The 22352-nt window shown below is 61.4% G+C and overlaps 3 protein-coding genes and 1 non-coding gene across 31 annotated transcripts in view; 2 read left to right on the top strand and 2 right to left on the bottom strand.

Annotated features, from left to right (window-relative positions):
* Positions 1-6851, bottom strand: part of PKD1 (polycystin 1, transient receptor potential channel interacting) — a 66439-nt gene extending 59588 nt beyond the window's left edge. For 18 of the 19 annotated variants that reach the window (XM_078344290.1, XM_078344291.1, XM_035266573.3 and 15 more), the window contains exons 1-2: positions 6639-6851; positions 6366-6428 (exon numbers count right to left, since the gene is read on the bottom strand). The gene's annotated coding sequence lies outside the window, so the exon portion shown is untranslated. Of the gene's footprint in view, positions 1-5901; positions 5996-6365; positions 6429-6638 lie in introns of all 19 variants that reach the window. The other variant, XM_078344295.1, reaches the window with a different exon arrangement.
* Positions 615-5888, top strand: RAB26 (RAB26, member RAS oncogene family). 5 transcript variants are annotated; one of them, XM_054242470.2, is made up of 10 exons: positions 615-959; positions 1498-1699; positions 1969-2079; positions 3666-3707; positions 3792-3858; positions 3947-3999; positions 4603-4668; positions 4767-4823; positions 4924-5000; positions 5099-5888. In XM_054242470.2, exons 3-10 carry the CDS (start codon positions 1972-1974, stop codon positions 5199-5201), a joined length of 573 nt encoding a protein of 190 aa, XP_054098445.1. In that variant the 5' UTR covers positions 615-959; positions 1498-1699; positions 1969-1971; the 3' UTR covers positions 5202-5888. The 5 variants fall into 5 exon arrangements, with proteins under 5 accessions (XP_054098445.1, XP_002755819.1, XP_035122455.1 ...); XM_002755773.6 differs by lacking the exon at positions 1498-1699; XM_035266564.3 differs by lacking the exons at positions 1498-1699; positions 1969-2079.
* On the bottom strand, positions 6519-6601 carry LOC118146568 (small nucleolar RNA SNORD60). The gene has a single exon (XR_004732423.1). It is a non-coding gene; the product is annotated as a small nucleolar RNA SNORD60 (small nucleolar RNA).
* A 419-nt stretch (positions 6852-7270) lies between the features above and the next one.
* TRAF7 (TNF receptor associated factor 7) overlaps positions 7271-22352 on the top strand; it is a 19461-nt gene continuing 4379 nt past the window's right edge. The window contains exons 1-11 of one of the 6 annotated variants that reach the window (XM_078344364.1): positions 7271-7349; positions 14153-14271; positions 14515-14567; positions 16738-16829; positions 19251-19367; positions 19987-20079; positions 20292-20325; positions 20878-21061; positions 21152-21286; positions 21826-22043; positions 22125-22198. In XM_078344364.1, the coding sequence (XP_078200490.1) occupies positions 14516-14567; positions 16738-16829; positions 19251-19367; positions 19987-20079; positions 20292-20325; positions 20878-21061; positions 21152-21286; positions 21826-22043; positions 22125-22198 (999 nt within the window). In that variant the 5' untranslated portion in view covers positions 7271-7349; positions 14153-14271; position 14515. Of the gene's footprint in view, positions 7350-14152; positions 14272-14471; positions 14568-16737; positions 16830-19250; positions 19368-19986; positions 20080-20291; positions 20326-20877; positions 21062-21151; positions 21287-21825; positions 22044-22124; positions 22199-22352 lie in introns of those variants that run through there. The other 5 variants (XM_035266556.3, XM_078344366.1, XM_078344367.1 and 2 more) reach the window with 5 other exon arrangements.

Below are 22352 nucleotides of genomic sequence, written 5' to 3'. Positions count from 1 at the left end.
TGGGAAGGGACCCTCAGGGGGCTGGCTGCCACAACGACTTCCTCGGTCCCGCGGATCCCAAGGCCAGCACAGCGGCTGAAGCTCCGGGGGACATTGCTCCGCCAGCTTTGTCCTCTCAGTGACCAGCTGTCACCCGAGCCCAAGGAACCCGCCCCAGCGGCCGGGTGTGTTTGCCAAGCAAGTGCTGGAGCTTCCCGGACCCGCCTGCCCTGGAGAGGACGCGGCAGTGAAGGGCAGTGGGCCAAGCAGCAGGCTCTGGGTCTGAGTGGACAAAAGCCCGCGGTGCCCATCCATGTCCATGCGAGCCCTCTGCCCCAGCAATCACATCTCAGGACACCTTCTCCCCCAGGTCTGGCAGTCCAGTTTGGGGGTCACCGAGCTAGGGCGGTGTGTAGCCAGCAGAGGGGATTCAGGATCCCGGGGTGCCCCCTGGTCTAGGCCCGCCATCCCACAGCCGGCTCCAGCCCCGGAGGCAGACCTGGATAGGGGTCGTGGGCTGGGGGCCTCCTGGCCCCGCCCCGAGCGGAATGTATTTGCATGTCCCCGCCCCACGCGCGGCATTGGCGGTGGCGGCGGGAGGCCGGGCCTGAGTGGCTGCGCACCCGTGGGGCGGCGGGGGCGGGGCGCTAGCGGGGTGCCCGGGATGATGCCGCTGCCGCTGCCGGGGGAAGGGTTCGGGTCCGGGTCGGGCTCTGTGGGCGCGAGGAACGGGACGGCCTGGGGCGCGACGGCTGCAGCGAGAGCACACTGAGCGCCTGCCCACCATGTCCAGGAAGAAGACCTCCAAGAGCAAGGGGGCCAGCGCCCCCGCTGCCTCCACGCTGCCCGCCGCCAACGGGCCCCATCCAGCGCGCTCCGGGACTGCGCGCCCCGGCTCCGACGCGCCGCCCAACGGGCCCCCGCAGCCCGGCCGGCCCTCTCTTGGCAGCGGTGGCGACTTCTACGACGTCGCCTTCAAGGTGAGCCAGGCACCCGCCCCCCCAGGCCCGCGCAGCAGGTGGCGCCCGGTCTGAGCTAAGGGTTGGGGGTCGGAGAGGGGGTACAGGGCCCGCGACCTCAGGGCACGGAACCACACGGGAGGCACCCCGTGGGGCTGGCATGGTGCATCGCGCGCGCACACACACACACACACACACACACACACACACAGCTGTCTAGCCCAGGTCTAGGGTATCCAACAGCTGGCTGGGCCTGCCCCACCCCCAGCCGGCATGTCGGTACAAGGGGCCCCGCCACCATCAGTGCCCGCATCCCGTGCCCTAATGCCCTTGCCCCTGCCCAGGGTCTCATCATTTCCCATATGCTGCCCTTCCTCATCCCAGGAGCTGTGGTTTTTTTTTTTTTTTTTTTTTTTTTGCTGGGGTTAGAGGTTTGGATCAAGGCAGAGGCTGTGTGGACTTGGCAGGCACTGGGAGGGCCATCTTTGGGTTTGGGGTCACAGAATTTGGGGAGAGGGCCTTGACTGCCCCCTGGTCCTCCCCACCCCCCCATCCTCAGATTCGGCCCAAGTCCCTCCTCAGGTCGAGATCTAACTCTAACGGAGCAAATTCCTCTCGAGCCTTGCTGGGGTCCCTGCTGGGATGTGGAGAAGCCCCTGGGACAGAGGCCTCCGCAAGTCTCCTAGGATGTCCCCAGCTGCCACCCCGCCTGCTCCCTGCCTCAGATGAAGCATGCTGTCCACCATGGGGGAATATAGACGGTAGGGAGGGTCCGGGATGTAGTGGCCACCCTCATTCCCCACTGACTGAGATGGCCATGGTGTGGAAGGACAGAGTGGCCCAAGCCTTCCAGTGGCAGAAGCTGGGTGTCCAGGCCATTGGGGTCGCTGGCTGTGGTGTCTCCCCCCGGGCTCCGTGAGCCCGAAGACCTGGGCCACCTCTTTCCACTCCTGCCCCTCACCTGCAGCCCCCTCCGACCAGGCCAGCTCGGGGCAGACCAGACTCCCCCAGACCCTCCCGCCTGTCCTAGGTCATGCTGGTGGGGGACTCAGGCGTGGGGAAGACCTGCCTGTTGGTGCGATTCAAGGACGGAGCTTTCCTGGCAGGGACCTTCATCTCCACAGTGGGCATTGACTTCCGGGTGAGTGGAGGCCCCTGCCTGGCCCCACATCAGCCCGAGTCCTGCTGGCATCCCTGGGCAGCTGGTTGTTATCCCCGTGGTACCGACAGGCTCAAGAGGCAGGAGCTCCCAGCGGGGCTACCTGGACCTCAGGTGGGACGCCTTAGCCACCAAGCTGCCTACCTCTACCTACGAACACTTGGGCTGGTGGCTGCACCTGACAAGCAATTTTTTGCCCTGTGCCAGGGGCCAGCACTACCCAGGGATCATATCCTGTGCCTTGGGGGAGGCAGATGCTGGTGCCCACAAGGTGGTGGGTCAGAGGAAGTCAAGGGTCATGTACACTTGGGGCCAGCGGTGCTGCCCAGGTACAGAGGCCTTACCTGGCCCTACAAACACATGCTCCCTGCAGAGCCTGAGCCACGCTGTTTCCAGGCCTTGCTCAGGGGAGAGGACCCTGTCCTTGGGTGAGGAGGCCCCGCCTCCGCCACCAGCCTGAATTCCTCGTGCTGAGGTGCTGGCGTGTTCTCAGCAAATCTTAAATTTGCATTTTTCTCACCCTTTAATTAGAGCCAGTTAGCGGGAAGATGGAGGGACGGCTGTTCCAGGGACAGGAAAGGGGGCTCCCTCTAGTCTGGGGAACTGTTCTCTATCCTGTCTGGGGGGCTCCAGGCACCCTCAAGTCTTCTTGGAGGGAGCGAGGACTGAAGTTCCCCATGGGGGCAGGCCAGTTCCATCTGGTCCGCACTTGCCCACCTCTCCCGGCTCTCGAGCGGGCGGTGAAAGGTGGGGCCATCTGGTTGGCACCATTGTTCAGGGTGCCAGGGAAGGCAGTGTCCTCCCCAACCCAGCAGATGGTCCTGCCTGGTTCCTGGGAGACTCAGAAGCACTCTGATAGCAGCTCAGGCTGAGGGAGGTGGCAAACATTCCAGCTGCCCAGGGCCCCAGGCTGAGGCTTTGAAGCCCCCTGCCCCCACCTCAGCAGATGGGACTGGGGCTGGGCCACTCCCTGCCTCGAGTCTAGTACTTAACTGGGACGGCCTGGCCGGGGATGCTGCTGGCCACCACACAGGAGCAATGGCTGCCAGGCAGCGCTGGGCTCTGTGGTTGCTGCCTGGGTTCAGACAGTCCCAGCAAGAAGAAATTGTCTTTTGAAACTCCAGCCCAGGCTGGAGTGCAGTGGTGATCACAGAGGACTGTAGCCTCGAACTCTGGGGTCCAAGCCATCCTGAGAGGCTTTCAAATCAGCAAAAAGAGCTACTGGGGAGGCTGAGGCGTTGCAGCTTGTTACTGCAGCAGCCATGTGGCTGGCCCCATTTGCAGATGGGGAGACTGAGGCAGCATCAGTAAGAGGCCTGGTGGGGTGCAAGCCAGCCAGCACAGGAGGTTCTAAGTAGGACTCCTGCAGAGGCTCAGAGGGAGAGGTCGCACTTGCAGGGGTGGGCGAGGCCGAACTGGCTCGAGGGGGCACAGGGAAGCCCGAAGGGGCTGGGCTGGACCTGTTAGGTCCTGGGGCATGGGAGGGAGGAAGGAGAGCCAAGAGACCCTGATGGGGTGTGGGGTGGCAGTGAAGCTGGTGGGGCCAGAGCTGGCTGGTTCTGTTTCAGAACAAAGTTCTGGACGTGGATGGCGTGAAGGTGAAGCTGCAGGTGAGGTGACTGGCAGAGGGCAAGCTGGGGGACAGGGGATACTAGCGAGGGGCTGGGCAGCCTGACCAGCACCTGTTGCTGCAGATGTGGGACACAGCCGGTCAGGAGCGGTTCCGGAGCGTGACCCATGCCTACTACCGGGACGCTCATGGTGAGCCCCTGGGCACCTGGGCTGGGGAGGGGGCCTGAGCACCTGAGGGTGCGGGTGATGGTGGATGTCCTCACTGCCCTGTCCCCAGCTCTGCTGCTGCTCTACGATGTCACCAACAAGGCCTCCTTCGACAACATCCAGGTCAGTGGCCTTCCTGGTGTGGTCAAAGGGCTCCAAAAGGGCCTGGCCCGACCTTCACCTCCTTCTGGTGTGGATGGTATCAGGGATCCAAAGGACCCTGCTGAGAGGCTCAGAGGGGGAATGACAAGTCTTCTGGGCTGGAAGTGGCTCAAGTGGATCTGAGTGCCTTTCCAGCTCCCTCAGTGGGGCTGTGTGTAAGGGACCTGTAAGATGGGCGCCCCTATGTAGTATATAGGGGTTATCACTTCTAAAGACAGGTATTCTGGACAGGTATGGTGGCTCACCTGAGGTCAGGAGTTCGAGACCAGCCTGGCCAACCCCATGTCTATTAAAAATACAAAAATCAGCTGAGTGTGGTGCTGTGCACCTGTAATCCCAGCCACTCAGGAGGCTGACGCAGGAGAATCCCTTGTTCCTGGGAGGCAGAGGTTACGGTGAGCCGAGATTGCGCCAGGGCACTCCAGCCTCGACGACAAAAACTGTTTCAAAAAAAAAGATAAAATGAAGACAGGTGCCCTCTACAGTATAGTCTGGAGGGCCAGGGTTCTGGGGCAGGAGGCGAGCCATGCAGGGAGCCCCAGCCCGGTCTGCTGCCCCCCACAGGCCTGGCTGACCGAGATCCACGAGTACGCCCAGCACGACGTGGCACTCATGCTGCTGGGCAACAAGGTGGGAGGCCGGGCCATCCTCGACTGGGCCGCAGGGCAGGTGAGGGGGCAGGGGCCAACCATGGGCCAGCTGTTACAAAGACCCTGTGCCTGGGCCAGGTCGACTCTGCCCATGAGCGTGTGGTGAAGAGGGAGGACGGGGAGAAGCTGGCCAAGGTGAGTCAGGGCTGGGGGTGGTAAGAGGGTGCTCCTGGAGGCTGCGGAGCCTAGGCTGTCCCCGCCAGGCCACCACCTGGCTGGCAACAGCTGTTTACAGGAGTATGGGCTGCCCTTCATGGAGACCAGCGCCAAGACGGGCCTCAACGTGGACCTGGCCTTCACAGCCATAGCAAAGTAAGTCCCGGTAGTTACCAGGACTCCCCCAGCCCAGGGCCTGAACCCTCTTATTGGAGTTCAGGCCATCGTGTCCTCTTGTCACCCCCGTTCTGCAGGGAGTTGAAGCAGCGCTCCATGAAGGCTCCCAGCGAGCCACGCTTCCGGCTGCACGATTATGTTAACAGGAAAGGTCGCAGGGCTTCCTGCTGCCACCCCTGAACCTGGCTGAGCTCAGTCCTCTGGAGGAAGCCGCCCAGCCTCCAGAAAGCTGCAGAGGGTCTCCAGGCCCTTCTGACTTTGTTGCCCTGTGGCCAATGCCAGAGTGTGTTTCCAGGAGCCCCAGGTCAAGCCTTGCCCCTTCCTCCTCCCAGCAGCAAGCAGTCCCAACAAGTGGGCTTCTGAGAGCCCATGGCCCGGGCACTAGCCACCATGGAAAAGCGGTCTTCTGTAACAGAGGGTGTGCGCCAAGTGGATAGACCTTGCCATGGTGCTCTGCTGCCCCCTCCTGGGCATGCCCGGGTGAGGCACAGTGCCTAACCCCCTAGAAAAAAAGCCATGTGCTCACCCGAACGCTGCTCAGGCTGGTAAGGGAGGACGTGGCATGCCCACGCCTGGGACAGAGGGCTTCACTGCTAATCACATCTGTATGTCCTGGGAACTGCTCCCAGCCCACACTCTAGGAGGCTCTGGCTCAAAGAGCAGCCGGGTCTTCCTCAGTGACCTCGGAGGATGCCTTGTGATAAAATGTGGGAAATCACATAAACGCCAGAAAAGGGTAACTGCTAGCACGGCCTGGCCACAGCTGAGGTCTGTGATTTCCAAGCAAGCTCCACCTTACACTAAAGTTGGCCTTTTAACTGCAAGCCTTTGTTTTCAGTCCTAGTGAATAAAGTTGTGTTTTCTGGAGTGTCTGTCTCACCTGTTCTGCAATCCCAGCACTTTGGGAGGCTGAGGTGGGTGGATCACCTGAGGTCGGGAAATTGAGACCAGCCTAACACGGAGAAACCCAGTCTCTATGAAAAACACAAAATTAACCGGTTGTGATGTCTGTAATCCCAATTACTTGGGAGGCTGAGGCAGGAGAAATCACCTGAACCTGGGAGGCGGAGGTCGCACCACCGCACTCCAGCCTGGGCAACAAGAGCGGAACTCCTCTCAAAAAAAATAATAACAGGCAGAAACGGAGAAGTCAATCCCAAGAGTTGTGAAGTCACTGGTAACATGACTCCCGTTTTCACGTCTCTACACTTTCCCAAGATTGCCTGTGGATGAGCCAGACCCCCGGGGTGCAATAGGGAATGAAAGACGTTGGAGAGAACCGAATCAACTCACTGCCTTTGTTTTATTGCTAAGCACCTCGAATAGACACAGCGCCCACCTTACCACTAGGCCCTCCAGACTGAGGTTTACTTAGGTTCAAAATTTGCAGCCGGCTCACGATGAAACCTGAAAGTAAGACAGCGCCAAAATGTAGACATGAGTCCCCACTTTCCCGTTTCCACTCCCAGCCCCTCCCCAACAGGATTGCGCACTCCCAAGCCTCAGTCTTGCAAAATAATCAGGCTGCACATGCAGTTTTCATACGAGGTGTCAGAAATCAAAGCAGTTCATCACAGGCTCGGAGAACAGGGGAACCCAAGCCTAGCCCAGTCTTACCTGCAAGGAGCTGTAGGTCTGAGATTCAGGAAGTAAGGTTTAAACGCTCAGGGACAAAGTGGAGCGTAGGCCAGGGCTGGATGCCCGGGGACCGGGCCGGCCTGCAGCGTTCGGCCCTCCCGCAAAGATACGTTCGTAGCCCAGTTCTTCCCCGGTTAGTAGCACATGGCACAATCTAACATTAACACAACGCCTCGCGGTCTACCCCAAAAGAACGGACGCACCGCAGGCTGAAGCTTTTATAGAAACTGTCCTACCTCTGTCATTGGGCAATTCCCGGCGGAAGTGCCCGCCTTTTATTGCCGCTGATACGCTCCACGTCCTAACCGTGTTATTTTCACCAATCGTACCTTGGCATTTCTTTTGGAGGCGGTCTCTTGGACCCAGACCTGAAGCACCTCCCTTATGCAGAATCCGTGAAGCCTAACCGTGAGTGACGGATAAGTAGAGCCAATGAGACTTCGATCTGCAACATAGAGTGATTCTGAAGCCGCCAATCCCGCCCTGCGACGACGGGGCCGCCGGAAGTCGTAGTTTCGGAAATGCCGCGCGTGAGGCAGCTGCCCGAGCCCCGAGAGGCGGGGAACTACAAGTCCCGGCGGGCGAAGCGGCCGGGCGCTTCCGGCTCGCTTGTCCCTTTCCCGGCCGGCGGCCGAGGGGGCATCATGAAGCGGGCCGGCGGCGCTACGGCTCCCAGGTGGCCGCGGGCGGGTGAGTGTCCCCGCGACGCGCCCGGCCCGGGGCCGCGCGGTGGGGCGGAATCTGGCGCGTCGAAGTCTAGGAGAGGCGAGGTCGTGGGTCGGGCCGGGGGGGCGGGGCGGGGCTGAGACGTTCGGGGTCCGGGTCCGGGTCGCTGTCCGTCCGCCTGTCATTTGTCCGTCGCTCGCTCCGTCCTGTCCTCGCGCGTTCTTTACTCATTCCTTCTTCCTGCATTCCCCGAGCCGCCCGCGTGCCATACACTGTTCTGGGCGCTGGAAGACTGCGGAGAACATCGTCCCAGTTCTCCTGAGCTCGGTGTCTGCTGCAGGGGTCCCCAACCTCCGCACCATCGACCACGCGGCCCGGGTCTCTCTTTGCTGCGAGGGGCTGCCCTGAACATTGTAGGATGTGGAGCAGCCTGCCTAGCCCCTGCCCGCTAGATACCAGTAAACACCCCCACTTCCTCAGTTGCGATAACAAAAGTCTCCAGGCATTGGCAAATGTCTCCTGCGGGCCAACACCCCCTGTCCCTGGTCTAGACAGACAGGGTGGAGGGATTGACAACAGATAGAATCATGGGGAGCGGCGGTATATGCTGTAAAAGAAAAAGTGAGTACTGGCCAGGGGTCGGGGCGGCGCTGCCGTTAGCCAAAGCCTGATGGAGAAGCAGCCAGTCCCGGGATGTTGCAAGATGAGCATTCCAGGCAGAAGGAGCCAGATGTACAAAGGCCTAGGGTGAGAAGGGGCCTGGCGTGTCCCAGCAAGCACCGGCAAGTGGAGAGGTGAAGTCGACGGGGCCAGACCAGGTTCTATAGGGTGCCTGGCAAGTGTCGTGGAGGAAGAAGCGCTGGAGAGGCACTTCGGATCTAGGTCTGGTAAACAGCCTTCTGTGTGTGGACCAGACTTTGGAGTTTACTGGGGAAGCAGGAGAGAGGGAGGCTAGGGCATCCTTTCCTAGTCCCCGCTGAGGTCCAGCTGTCAAGGCATCCTTGCCTTGAGCCAGGCCAGAGTGGTCATCTCGGGTTGAGTCTGGAGTCAGCAGGGGCCTGCTGGATCCCACCCAGCTCTCGGAGTGGGGGGCCTCTCACTTGCTGAGGAATTTCACGGTGCCCCAGCCTGTCTGCCCACCTTTCTCACTGCCCTCGCCAAGGGAGGAGACTCCCTCTTCCTCATTCCTTCTCTTGGGGCCTCTCCCTTCCTAGACCCCTTCCCTGTGCCTCTGTCTCTCTATTGTGAATATCCTGACTTGACTGCTCTGGGCATTTATAGTTCTCCAGAGAAGCCCTGGGCCCCTTGTCCTGAGGGGGAGCAGTGGTTTGGGCAGCCTGGCCGAGGGAGGGGAGGGGCCCGGAGTCGGAATCCCAACTGGATGCCCCAACCCAAGGGTCTCTGATCAAGTGACTTTGTCCGTGGCTCACTAGTGCTGAGTGTCATATTTCTGGAAGTGAATGGAAAAGTTCAGGGGCTTTGGTACTCACCGAAAAGTGCCTTTGGCAGATGGAGTGGCGATTGGTGGGGCTCCTGCACGTCTGTCTGCCTATGTTCCCCACCAGGCTCCTAGCTCTTCCTGGGTCAGATTCGTGTTCAGCCATCACACGTCCCCACCCTCCCGCATAGGTCCTGGCACCCTGTCGTGTGACTCTCGGCCAGCTGGTTGGGCATAGGAATGAGTGGTTTGGGGAAAGGAAGAAGGTGCAGTTGAAGGGCCTGCTGACCAGGAGGCATGGGTAGCCTGGTCTTGGGATGCAGCTGCTCCCCGGCTTGGCATGGGACTGGTTCAGGCACTGCCGGGGCTCCTGGGTGTGTGGCAGCCATGGAGGAAGCAGAAGGAATGGGGCTCTGGTCACCACAACACGGACTGCTGGCTGTGTCCCAGGGCGGCCTCTCTGCCTTCCTCAGTCTCCGTGGTCCACTCAGCAGAGGAGCTGCCATCTGTGGTGCCTTCACTCTTTTTTTATTTTTGAGAGGAGTCTTGCTCTCTCACCAGGCTGGAGTGCAGTGGTGCGATCTTGGCTCACTGCAACCTCCGCTTCCTGGGTATAAGCAATTCTCAGCTTCAGCCTTCTGAGTAGCTGGAATTACAGGTGTGTGCCACCACGCTTGGCTAGTTTTGTTTTGTTTTATTTTGAGATGGAGTCTTGCTCTTTCACCAGGCTGGAGTGCAGTGGTGCGATCTTGGCTCACTGCGACCTCCGCTTCCCGGGTATAAGCAATTCTCAGCTTCAGCCTTCTGAGTAGCTGGTACTACAGGTGCTTGGCACCACGCCGGCTACTTTTTTGTATTTTAGTAGAGACGGGATTTCATCATGGCCAGGATGGTCTCGATCTCCTGACCTTATGATCCCACCTCAGCCTCCCAAAATGTTGGGATGAGCTTATAGACGTGAGCCACTGCACCCGGCCAATTTTTGTATTTTTAGAACAGGCAGGGTTTCACCATCTTGGCCAGGCTGGTCTCAAACTCCCGCCTCATGATACACCTACCTTAGCCTCCCAGAGTGCTGGGATTACAGGCCTCCCAGCTGTGCCTTTACTCTTGACGTGTGCATCTTCTCTTGGCTCCTTCCAGATGGGGGTCCGGCTCTACTCCATTCTCTCTTGAGAAGCCTGAGGTCTGGGAGGGCGGCAGTTTGCCCAGACACATAGCTGTGAAGTGGCAGGTGGAATCTGAACCCAGGTCTGTCTGAGCCCAGTGCCTGGAGCCTTGTCCATGGTGTCACACCATCTCCCTGACAGACACCCTGCTGGGTCAGGGAGGGCAGGTAGGGAAGGCCAGCACATGCCCAGCCTGAGAGCTGTTGTGGGACTTCACCAGGTACTCAGTGTGGTTCATGCAGGAGGAACCTGTGGAGAGGAACCCACCAACCCGTTGGCCTTCAATAGATCCCCCCACTGTCCCCAGCCTTGCTCCCGGAAGGAGGAGGGTACAGCCAGGTGGGGCAGGTGAAAGGGGAAAGTGGGCGCTGGAGGCTGGTGCTGGTCACGTGCAGACCCAGACACCCCCGGCTGGAGGAGGCCAGCTGCCTAAAAACTCGGGGTGGAGGTGACCCAACCCTAGAGGCACCCAGGTGGGAAGTGGGGGGCAGCCACACAGAGGCTCAGGACTGAGGGGCATGGGACGGTGTGGAGAAGGAGGCAGCTGTGCAGCTGGCATGAGGGCGCTGGGTGATAGAGTGGGTCTGGTGGTCTCTGCCCTCCTGTTCCTGTTGCCTCTTTGGGCCCACATCTGGCCAGTGTTTGTGTCAGCTCCCCGCTGCTGCTGGGCAGAAGGAAGGAGGGAACCTGAGAGACCGAGCCACACAGGAAGCAAATGAGAACACAGCCCAGGACTGGGGCGCATGGGCTGAGCCAGGGCACTGCTGGCCCTTGGCTCTTGGGCAAAGCTCATGACCTGTTTCCGAGAGTCCGAGGCCCACATGATTTGTATGAGAACCAGAAACACACTCCCCAGCTCAGTGCTCTGAAGCTGGGTCTCTTCCTGTGCCCCAGAATACTCTCCCCACTCTGGATCCCAGTAGCCTCGTCCTCCAGGAAGCCCTCTGGACTTCACCTGGACTAGGCTAGCCAGGTCCCCACACAATAGACAGCCGTGAGATAGGGGAACAAAAGGACTGAGAGATGTTGCCAGCTCCCAAGGGGCTAGAGGGGCAGCAAAAGGCATCCTTACTATGAAGTCAGGGTAAAGCCTTGGCTCAGCTGGGGGGACCCCCTCCCTGCAGCAGAGGGAGCTGTGGACGCTGAAGAGGCTTGGCCAGGGCAAGACAGGCCTGGAGGCTGGGTGGATGCAGTAGAGACAGAGCTGTGGGAGGAGTTCAGAGGCCTCTGCAGAGCTGGGGCTATGTGTGTGGCGGGCAGGGGCAGACGAGAGGGGCGAGGTCCTGGGCCTCGGTGCTAAGAGGGAAGGGAGGTCGAGCCAACCTCAGACCAGGGCCTGCTGGGGTCTGAGGGGATTCTGAGGACCAAGGCAGGCAGAGGCCAGGGACACCCCAGGGGCCTTCGACGTCACACCCTGCCTATTTGGGATGGAAAAAGCGTTCTAAGGGACGGCAGGGAACAGCTGCGGAAGTGCATGTGGCTTTGCTATGGCAACCAGGACTGTTTCTACAGAATTTAGAAACAGTGGCTTGGGCCAGGGGGCCGAGGCAGGGGCCGGGCTGGGGCGGGCAGTCTGTGGGTGCCCTGGGTGGGCTCTGTGATGCCAGGGACTGTGCTCAGAGCTCTGGCTGCAGTCCAGCCACACACAGTCCTGTGGTAGACCAGGCGGAGACTTCTGGAACCATCCCAGGCTCTTCCCAGGGCAGTCGTAGGCCTGACGGGCACACGTACCCCCTGCTGGGTTCACACACGTTCAGGGGACCCCCACACCCCACCTGCTCCAGGTTGCTGGAGGAGCTACTTTAAGGCCAGGTCTGGCTCTAGCAGGGAGCTGCATCTGGAACCCCCAATTCCTCCACTCAGCAGGGCCCCCCTGGGCTGCTGCCAAGTGGGCAGGGACCCCCCTCCAGGTGTGTCTCCAGGGTTAGGGGTGGGGGTTCACATCCCACATGCCCCCAGGGCAATGCCCCAGCAGAGCCCTCCAGGCCCACCTTGGGGGTTGTTGGGGAGGGGCTCCTGGGGGATTTGCTGAAGTGGATCTGGGGTGGAGGCAGAGAGGGGCTGAAGAAGACCTCTAATTCCTTACTGTACAGTGGGTGCCCCCAGGGCCCCGGGAACCCCTCCTGTGTGGATGTGGGGTGGACAAAGACCCTGGGCCTGAATCCCAGGCTCAGGTGAGGTCAAGGAGGGGCTGCCCTGCATTGGTTCAAGGTGGAGGGGTCAGTGGGGGACCAATTCTGTCCCTCGCCTCTGCGCAGTGTGGCCCCACGAACCTCGTCCCCGAGGGTCACAGAGCAGTGGCCTTCCCCAGGTGGATGCTGTGCTTCCTTAAGGACTTCTCTCTTTCAAAGATCAAATCCCCTTGGAGCATCCAGCATGGGCTCCATTGGAGGGGCAGGCAGTGTGGGCAGGAGGTGCTGAGGCAGACTTGGTGGGGACCTGGAAGGGAGAGGCAGGGGGGCTGATGGGGAAACCCCTTTCTCCACACCCAGCTGCCCCCCATGGCTTTTCCCAGTTTGGGAAGAGACTGATTCTATGATACACACCCCCACTTCCCCAGCACTGGGAACTGGAGGGCAGAGAGGCCAGAGAACCAGAGGGGAATTCGCACCCTGGTTGACAGCTTCCTGCCCAGCCAGCCGACAGCCTCAATGACTGTGGGGTGGGGAAAGAGGTGCTTCCCCTGATGCGGGGGGGCCAGGGCACCCCCCCAGGACAGCATCCCAGCCATCCGGGCATTCTGAGCTTCTGTGTTTTCTAGCTGTGGCCTGAGGGACCCTCTTCCTGCTGGGGAAACTGGTGTAAAACCCAGATGCTGGGCACTGGGCTGCGGGGAGGCCGCTGGCATCTTGCTTAATTCGGAGGTGGGAGGGAGATGGATCTTGCTTTAGGGCGGGACACCAAAGTTCTTCACTGGCCTCCTGCCCAGCGTCCTGCCCACCTCCGTGTCCCTAACTGGGGCTGAACACTGAACCCGTGTGAACTGGAAAGCAGCCTCCTGTGCAGTGCGGCCCCTTCCTCCATCCCCCTCCCTCCTTCCCGCTCAGCTGGTGCTCAGTGGGGTGTTGTCCACCCCCACAGGTCCTGTGGTGGCGTCTCCCTCCGTGGCCTAGTTGCTCTTGGCCAGCTGGGACTTTCTGACTGATTCGTGGCTCTGCATGCCTTTCTGTTCACCTCACTTCAGAGTGAGGGACAAGCCAGACCCTTGCTCTCCCAGACTGTGAGACTGTGAGCAACAGGCACTGGGTCCAGCCCAGCCTGTTGGGGGGAGTGCCTGCTAGGGTCCCGGCCACCCAGGCCCCAGGCAGGTGTCACTGGCTCGAAGCTGGCCCTGGGGCCCTGGAAGCTTGCAGTGCAGCTAGCGGATGGGTTTGTAAATTGCAGGTCCGTGTCTCCTAGTGGCTGCGGGTGATCCCTTCCCTGCTCCCGTGGGACAGGAGCCAACCTGGAGCTCCCAGAAGGGTTGAACCTCCCATGTGGAGTCATGGAGCCCTGCAGTTCAGGCCGTCTGGGCCTCACCTGAGCTGGGGAGGGTGGGGTCCTTGGCAGCCGAGGGTGATTCCTGTATGCCTTCTCCCTGCCCCCAGCCCCTGAGCCTCCATTCCCCCCCAGCTCCCTGGGACTGTGGGTGACCTTCACAGGTTCCAGGGGCAGGCTCACCTCTCTCCTATGCTTTCCTCCGTGCATACACCTTGTGGGGAGTTGGGCTCCGGTGACTTCACCCTGCAGGTTCTTTCTCTAGGGTGTGGCCAGTGTCTCTCCATCTGCTGCCTGGTGCTGGCTGGGTCGTGACCGCACCTGCCGTGGCAGGAAACACATTGATCCTGTCTTAGCTGGACCCCAGGTGACTGGGTCCTGCCATGCGGTCGCACCCTGGGCCCAGCCTTGGCCACAGGGGGACATTCAGCCTGGAAATGACTGACTGTGACTCAGGACCCAGAGGAGGAGAGAGAGCCAGGCAGGGGTCCTTCCACCTCTGAGGCAGAGCCGGGTGGGCTCTTCAGGAGTTCAGAAGGGCTAAGGCTTGAGGGATAGTGACACACAGCCGCCCGGCCATCCAGGACTGCGCATACCCAGGGTGTATAGGGGCGAAAGGGCCTTTGCCTTCCATAGGCCTGCCCCAGCTGGTGCTGATGGCAGAAGGTGGCTGCGGCGGCCCAGCTGGCTCTCGGGGGCCTAGGCTCCATCTCTCAGGCCCCTCATCTGTGCTCCACCCACAGGAGATGCTGCCCAAGGACCCTAGATGCTTCTTTAGAGCATGAGCTCGGGCAAGAGTGCCCGCTACAACCGCTTCTCCGGGGGATCCACCAACCTCCCCACCCAAGACATCACCACCGGGGTAAGGGTCTGCCTCTGCCTGCCCAGCATCCATAGGGACCTGGTGCTGCCTGCACAGCTCCCAGCACAAGCCCCTTGCTAGCTCGGGTCTTGGGGAACTGTGCTGTGTGTGTGTTGCTGGGGCATGTGAGTGCCACACGGAGTGGCCTGGTCGCGTGTTAAACGTGTGAGTGGGGTTCACATGTGCGTGTCCTCCTCCTGTCTGGGGATGAGGCCAGGTCTCCCCCTTCTCCCTCTAGAGCAGAATGGAAACGACCTTCGGACCCAGCTTTTCGGCCGTCACCACCATCACAAAAGGTGAGCCCTTAAGCCCAGACCGGCCCAGGCTGGGCATAACTAGGGCACGGCCACACCCACCCTGCTAAGGCCTGAAGGGCACTTCCTGGTGGGCTGGTGTTGGGCGTGGGCAGCCTAATGCCCCAGCCTCTGTTTCTCAACAGCCTCTCAGCCCTGGGCCTCCCGGCTGGACAGGAGCCGGACATCCAGCTCCTTGCGCCTCATGACTGTGCTGTGCCCTCTTCCCCTGCCCTCTTTGTCCCTTCCAGGGAGGCTGCCCTGACATCCCCAGCACCAGCACACAACCCTGTCCTTGTCACGGTCCCAGGCTCCTTCCCGGGCAGCCTCCAAAGGTCCTGTGTGCCCGGGGCTCCTCTCTGGAGTTTGGCTGGCCTTGGGCTCCAGTACCGGGCCGTACTTGCTAAATATTCACAGGGTCTCCAGAGGGACAGGGAATAGAAAACATATTCATGTTCATAGGAAGGGAGAGAGTGGAAGAGGCCCATACATCTGTTGCTGTTTTTTTTTGGAGGCGAGTGTCACTCTGTCACCCAGGCTGGGGTGCAGTGGTGTGATCTCAGCTCGCTGCAACCTGGGCCTCCCGGATCAAGCCACCACCCTCCCATCTCAGCCTCCCAAGTAGCTGGGACCACAGGCACCACCGCGCCTGGCTAATGAATTTTTGGTAGAGACGAGATGTCGCCATGTTGCCCAAGATGGTCTTAAATTCCTGTGCTCAAGTGATCCTCCTGCCTCGGCCTCCCAAAGTGCTGCAATTACAGGCATCAGCCACCAAGCCAAGCCCAATAAATCTTCACCTGTACACGACCACTGGGCAGGGTACACAGTGGAAACCCGGAGCTTCCCTGCCCTGCGTCTCAGTCCTGTCCCCTAAGAACCAGCTGCACTCTGAACCCCAGCACTAAGCTCGGGGAGGCCGCGAGGACCTGGCCGTGCAGAGGCGGCCTCCTTCCCGAGGTGCGGGGCGGGGGCTGTGGGGTGACTTTGTTCTCTCCTTTCTGGCATTCTGCCCTTTCTAGAAACACACCAGCGGCTAATTAGCTTTTTAATTGCTTTCCCGTGGTTTCCTCTGATAAACCTGGCTATGGGGTCACAGGGCTGCGGAGGACACCTGCTCACACCAGCACCTCCTTGCTGCTGGTGATCCCCTCAGGGGCTCTACAAGGGCCCTCTTTTTTTTTTCTTGGATGGTTCCTTTGGAGGAAAAAATAAATAAATGTCACCCCCAATTCCATCCCACAAGAAATAGTGCCTTAATTTTTCATCTACCTTCACAAACCCCGTGGCCACTGTCACATGGTGGAAGGCGCCCGGGATGGGGAAGGGCATAGCTGCTGCACCTGGCCCCTTGGCAGCAGGGATGGGCAGAACTAGGCAGCAGGGTGCCCATAGGTGCCCAGTCACAGGGCAGCCTCTTGAGGCCTCAATCTCAAGGCCAGGACTGGTTGTGACATCTGAGCCTGGCTGGTCCTGAGGCTGGGAGGTGGCTCTCTCTGGCTCCCACATAGACTGACCAGCCCTTCCCAGGGCAGCCCTGCCCTCTGGCCCTGCCGAAGCTGGGGTGATATGTGGGCAAGAGGAGGGAGGGCACCTTAGCTCCTGCCCCAGAGGAGGCCACCAAGGCTCCTTCCTGGTCCTGGCTGTGCCAGAGACACCAGGATGCAGTCCCAGCCCTTCCCCATACCGGCCCCACACCTCAGCCTCAGCTTCCTCTGTAAGTGGAGGCTGTCAGAGAACTCACCTGGCAGAGACACTTTGAGTCAAACGAAATGGCACCTCCGGCTGGCCTTCAGAGTGATGGCTTGGCGTTAGCCATGGGCCTCAGCTGGCTCAGGCTGGGGTGCGGGGGAGCTTGTAGAGGCCCTTCTGAAAGAAGACCCTGCCCAGGGTAGGCAGGGCAGGGGCAGGGGCAGGGGCAGGGGCTGCCGGGCTCAGTGCTGGGACTGTCCAGGTAGAGGCTGACCCCAGCAGCCATGCTCCCGGCACTGGTTTGACCTTGGGAGGGAACCGAAGCTTCCCCACGTCATCCCTGCATGCCTTCCTGCCTGCCTGGCCCTGGGGAGGGCTGTGAGCTACGGGGGTCCACAGGGCTGGCTGTCCAATATGGGCTCCACCTGCCCTGCATCTTGAGAGAGAGACCCCGCTCAGGCGCCAGCCCTCTTCCTTGCAGCCGACGGGACCAGCACCTACAAGCAGCACTGCAGGACACCTTCCTCCTCCAGCACCCTTGCCTACTCACCACGAGACGAGGAGGACAGCATGGTAGGTCCCACCCTGAAGGAGCTGGTGTGAGCCTCAGCCTCCCTCCTGGGGGACCGGGTCCCAGGAAGAGCTGACAGTGAGCTGGTGAGGCAGAGGGGAGGAACAGCACCTGTGGGTTCCCTGAGGCCTTACCACACATGGAGAGTCTGTGAGAAAAGAGTCTCCCGGGTCTGGACTGTGGGTGGCAGGAGGCAGCCAGTAAGAGCAGCTGGGCCCGAGGGTGTGGCACCTGCAGGCCAGGATGAGGCATGTTTGACTCCATCTTATGGGAGGTGGGAGCCACAGAAGGTTCAATCAGGAGAGTAACACAATAAAATTAATGCTGTGAAAGCTTGCTCTGCTGCTGGGTAGGGAATGAGCAGGGTTGCTGGGTCAAGGCAGGGTTTGAGGAGGGGTCCTGATGAGAGGAGGGAGAGGAAACGTGTGTGGACCTAAGCTGTGGGGATACCAGAGGTAATGGGGTGAGGGCTGCAGAAGCTGTGCTGAGTGCTGGGGGAGCCAGAGAATTCCCTATTGCTGGCTGTGTGGGGTGCAGAAGGGTTCAGGGCAGTCAGGGACTGCCTGCTGGTGCCTGAGCCCTGTGGCCAGGGTCTCAGTGGCCATTCCCTGCCATCCTGGTTACTGGCACTCACTGCTGGGCTCTGGGGGCAGGGGCGCCTCTCTCCAGTGACTCGGTCACCAGGTGTGGCAGCCCTGCTGCCCTCTTTGGACTGAGGCCTCTTCTTTTTTATTTTCTAACAATAACAGGAAAAGTTGTGTTTTTTTTTTTTTTAATCGTTTTGTTTTTCGAGACGAAGTCTCATTCTGTCACCCAGGCTGGAGTGCAGTGGCGCAATCTCAGCTTGACTGCAACCTCTGCCCCCCAGCTTCAAGTGATTCTCCTGTCTCTGCGTCCTGAGTAGCTGGAATTACAGGCGTGCACCACCACGCCGGGCTAATTTCTGTATTTTTGTTAGAGATGGGGTTTCTCCACGTTGACCAGGCTGGTCTCAAACTCCTGACCTCATGATGCATCCACCTCGGTCTCTCAAAGTGCTGGGATTACAAGGCATGAGCCACCTTGTGGGACCAGAAAAAAAGTTTTTAATTAATTGACCAAAGACACCTGTGTGCCAGGCACTGCGCTTGGCCCTGAGGATGAGTTGGGTTTATCTGTGCCCCTTCCCTTGGGCCTCTACCTGCCTCAGTCTCCACAACCCGAAGGCCACGAGTCCGCCACGCCTTAGGTTCCCATCATCGCCTGCCATCCCCATGGGTCACGATGGCTTTAAGGAGGGGCCGGTACCTTCTCTGTTTACTGTTAGGCCCACACAGGTGGTCCGCCTCCTGCCCTCTCCCCTGCCCCCAGGAGGGTGGGAGACTCTGGGGTGGTGGTGGGCAGGGCAGGCCAGAGAGAGGGGGTCCCATGCCAGCTCCTGCTCTGCTGTCGTTGCCTGGGCTCCCCTGCTGCTGTGGGGCCGTGTGACTCACTTCCTCCACCTGCCCTCTGCTCCCCCGTGCTGTTTCCTTGCAGATGGGCCCTCGGGACCCGGAGGGAGGTGGGCACACGGGACACAATGCTCCCTCCGCCGGCCTCGGGACTGGCTCTGCCTCCACACTCTGTGGGTTTCACACCCAGGCCGCCGGGGAGGGGCCAGAGGCTCAGCAGGGCCAGGAGCAAGCAGTGCTTGGTGGCCCGGGTGGCTGTGCGCCGGGGCCAGGTCCCTCTGCAGTCAGAGCACTAGGAGAGGAGCCTTGGGCAGCAGTGGCTCTCGGAAGCTTCTGGAGGTTTCCAGGCCAGAAGGGAGGAAGGGGCAGTGCCTGCCCCTCCCCCAGGCTCCCTTGTTGGTGGCTGAGGCAGAAGCAGGCACCCACAACCCTCACTGCTGCCCTTGGGAGGCTCAGCTGAGGCTCTGTGGGGGCCTGGCCTGCCTTCCCTCGGAGCCTCCTGGCTGCGCCTGGTGTCCCTGACCAGCGAGGCCAGCCCAGCAGCCAGTCCCGGGGGGGCACCAGGAGCCCAGCCACGTCTCCCTGCCAGCCTTCCTGGCCCCTCCATCCCGAGGTCACGGCCTCGGCTGCCCGGGATTGGCTAGTGGAGGTGCCCCCTCGGCGGCCCACATTCCCTCACGGGAAGCAGGAAGCAGCCCGGGTGTGTGGAATTGAATAGCAGGAAGTCTCTCCATTTACACAAAGAGAGGTGGCAGGCGTGAGGGGGCAGCCCAGCACCAGGGCCCAGGCTGCCCGGGCGGGCAGGCAGGGACCTGGGCTGCATCAGCTCCCCATGTTCACCCACGGCCCCTGTGGACAACGGGGGCGCCCACGGGGAGAGGGGTGGCCCCAGGGGCACTGCTGCCCTCCCGTTTCTGCTGGGCTCAGTCCTGTCCTCCCCACGGCCCCAACCCCATGCAGAGCCCCCTGACGGGTGCCTCTCCCTCTGCGCAGCCCCCCATCAGCACTCCCCGCCGCTCCGACTCCGCCATCTCCGTCCGCTCCCTGCACTCGGAGTCCAGCATGTCCCTGCGCTCCACGTTCTCACTGCCCGAGGAGGAGGAGGAGCCGGTAGGTGTGGGGGACTTCCAGGCTGTCACCGTGGCAGTGGCACGGAGGCACCTTCACCTCTGCTGTGCCAGCCCAGCTCACAGAGAGGGTGGCTGGGCCTGCAGTGCTTGCTGGTCCGAGGTGGGGACTCGAGGGGCCAGGCCAGGTCCCCTGGGCACATTCTCCCACTCCCCATTCTCAGCGCTGCCCGGGAACTGGCAGTGGGAAGTATGGGGCTCCAGCTGGGCCCTTTCCCTTCTCACCCCAGGAAGGAGGCTGGCAAGGGTAGGCGAGACTGACCGGCTGGACTCACTGTCCTGGGTTGGACCCTGCCTCTGGGGTCACAGGCCTTGTTCCCCCTCCTAGGCCCGGATCAAGCCCCCCAGATCTAAGCAGGCCCCTCTCAGGACATGCCCCCGTCCCCAGAGGACAGCCGGGCCTGGATGGGGGAGCCTGGGAGCTGGGTGGTGGCGGGGCTGAGGGTGGGAGAGCCTGGGAGCTGGGGGGTGGCGGGGCTGAGGGTGGGAGAGCCTGGGAGCTGGGGGGTGGCGGGGCTGAGGGTGGGAGAGCCTGGGAGCTGGGTGGTGACGGGGCTGAGGGTGGCCTCCTGCCATTGCCTGCCCTTCCTGCTCCGTTCCAGGAGCCACTGGTGTTCGCAGAGCAGCCCTCGGTGAAGCTGTGCTGTCAGCTCTGCTGCGGCGTCTTCAAAGATCCTGTGATCACCACGTGTGGGGTGAGCCCGCCATCCTTCCCAGCCCCCATAGGCCTTCAGGGCTCTCAGGGGCCGGTGCTGCTGCCCCCTGATCTGTGGAACCTGAGACTTGGGCGAAGCCTGGTCTGACTGCACTGGGCTTGGGAACAGTGAGGCCTGTGGCTGCCGTGGCCTTGGACTTGGGGAAAAGAGAACCTTGCAGCCACCCTCAAGTCTTCCCTTTGCCCCCACAGCACACGTTCTGTAGAAGATGTGCCTTGAAGTCAGGTAGGCTCGTGCCCCAGCCCACGCCTGTCAGTGACCAGGCCCATGGCTGCCGAGCAGAGGCGGCCAGCTTCTCCCTTGTCCTCTGCGCTGCATCTGGGCCTCTTTGGCCTCTGCTGGGGTCGGGATGGGGCTGCAGCAGTCCCGGGGGCGCTCAGGCTGAGGCTCGGGACCTCCAGGAGCAGAATGGGGTCACCCCAAACTCAGACCCCACAGTGGGTGTGGGCTGGCGTCCCCTGGGGAAGCCGTTCTCACTGGTGAGGCTGTTGACCTCCCTCGTGTTGCCGGCTCCTGCCTCTCCACCCTCTGCCCTCTGCCCTCTGCCCTCTTGGCCCCTACCCCATGCTTTTCCAGGAACAGCTGAGAGTGTCACAGGTGACACTCCCTCATCACCTGCTGGTCTTTCTTGGTGGCGCAGCTGTGCCCCCATACCCATGTTGTGTGCCTCAGAGGGGCAGATGGACAGATCTGGCCGCTGCTAGAGGCGCGTGCCCACCTGGGTGAGGGAGCGTGTTCCAGGCAGGCCGTGGGGGTCAGCACAACCTCCTCCCACAGAGAAGTGTCCCGTGGACAACGTCAAGCTGACCGTGGTGGTGAACAACATCGCGGTGGCTGAGCAGATCGGAGAGCTCTTCATCCACTGCCGGCACGGCTGCCGGGCGGCGGGCAGCGGGAAGCTCCCCATCTTTGAAGTGGACCCCCGAGGGTGCCCCTTCACCATCAAGCTCAGCACCCGGAAGTAAGTGCCCCTCCCTGGCCACCTTTGCCTCCCTGGGGGCTGCCTCTCGGGGCTCTGGCTCAGGCCTCCCTGCATCCTGCCCTGGCACAGGGACCACGAGGGCAGCTGTGACTACAGGCCCGTGCGGTGTCCCAACAACCCCAGCTGCCCCCCACTGCTCAAGATGAACCTGGAGGCCCACCTCAAGGAGTGTGAGCACATCAAGTGTCCCCACTCCAAGTACGGGTGAGTGGGGGGCAGGCAGGGTCCCTCCACATGGTCCCGGGGAGGTGGGTTGGAGCCGGGGCCATGCTGGGGTTTGTCATCCTCCAGGAGCACAGCAGGGGCCCAAGCCCCGGGAAACACAGAAGGGGAGCAGAGGGCGTCTGGGAAGGCAGGCATGGATGCTCCCACAGCCAGCCCAGCAGGGCTGGATTTGAGCAAATGCTGAGGTTGAGAGCTTTGGAGAGGGACGGGGGAGTGGGAGGAGAGGCAGGGGCCCAGTTCTTGAGGGCAGGGAGGCTGCCTAGGGGCGTGGGTTTTATCCTCAGGGAGGGAGGACCCCTTGAAGAGCTCTGGGGGGGTAGTGTGATAGGACCTCGCTTGTGCAGCAGCCCGGGGGTGGTTGGGTGTGGAGGAGAGGCAGGAAGGCAGGTGTGGGTGGGGGCCTCTGGACCTGGGGTACAGCAGCCACAGGGCAGGAGCACGAAGGGGATTCTCGGGGATGAGGAGGCATCGGTAGGGGCCGCCAGGCAGGCAGGTGGGCAGCTTCCCTGTCCCCGCAGGTGCACGTTCATTGGGAACCAGGACACTTACGAGACCCACCTGGAGACTTGCCGCTTCGAGGGCCTGAAGGAGTTCCTGCAGCAGACGGACGACCGCTTCCACGAGATGCACGTGGCGCTGGCTCAGAAGGACCAGGAGATCGCCTTCCTGCGCTCCATGCTGGGCAAGCTCTCAGAGAAGATTGACCAGCTGGAGAAGAGCCTGGAGCTCAAGTTTGGTAAGGGTGGGCACCGGGGCAGGTGGGGGCCTGGCCACCGCTCTGGGCACCAGTGACACCCCCTCTCCTCCTGCTACTCAGATGTCCTGGACGAAAACCAGAGCAAACTCAGTGAAGACCTCATGGAGTTCCGGCGGGACGCGTCCATGTTGAACGTGAGTGGGAGGGGCTTCAGGGGCTGGATTGTGAGACCCCTGGAGGTTGGCAGCCCCAGCAGGAAGGCTTCCCCTGGTCTTGGGCCCACTAGTCAGGATCAGGGATCTGTGTGTGACAGGGGCTGCTACTGTCCCTGCCTACCCGTGGCGCAGA

Source organism: Callithrix jacchus, chromosome 12, assembly GCF_049354715.1.
Source record: "Callithrix jacchus isolate 240 chromosome 12, calJac240_pri, whole genome shotgun sequence".
Taxonomy (NCBI): domain Eukaryota; kingdom Metazoa; phylum Chordata; class Mammalia; order Primates; family Cebidae; genus Callithrix; species Callithrix jacchus.
The sequence above is the reverse complement of the archived record's forward strand: the minus strand, read 5'-3'. Positions and strand labels throughout refer to the sequence as shown.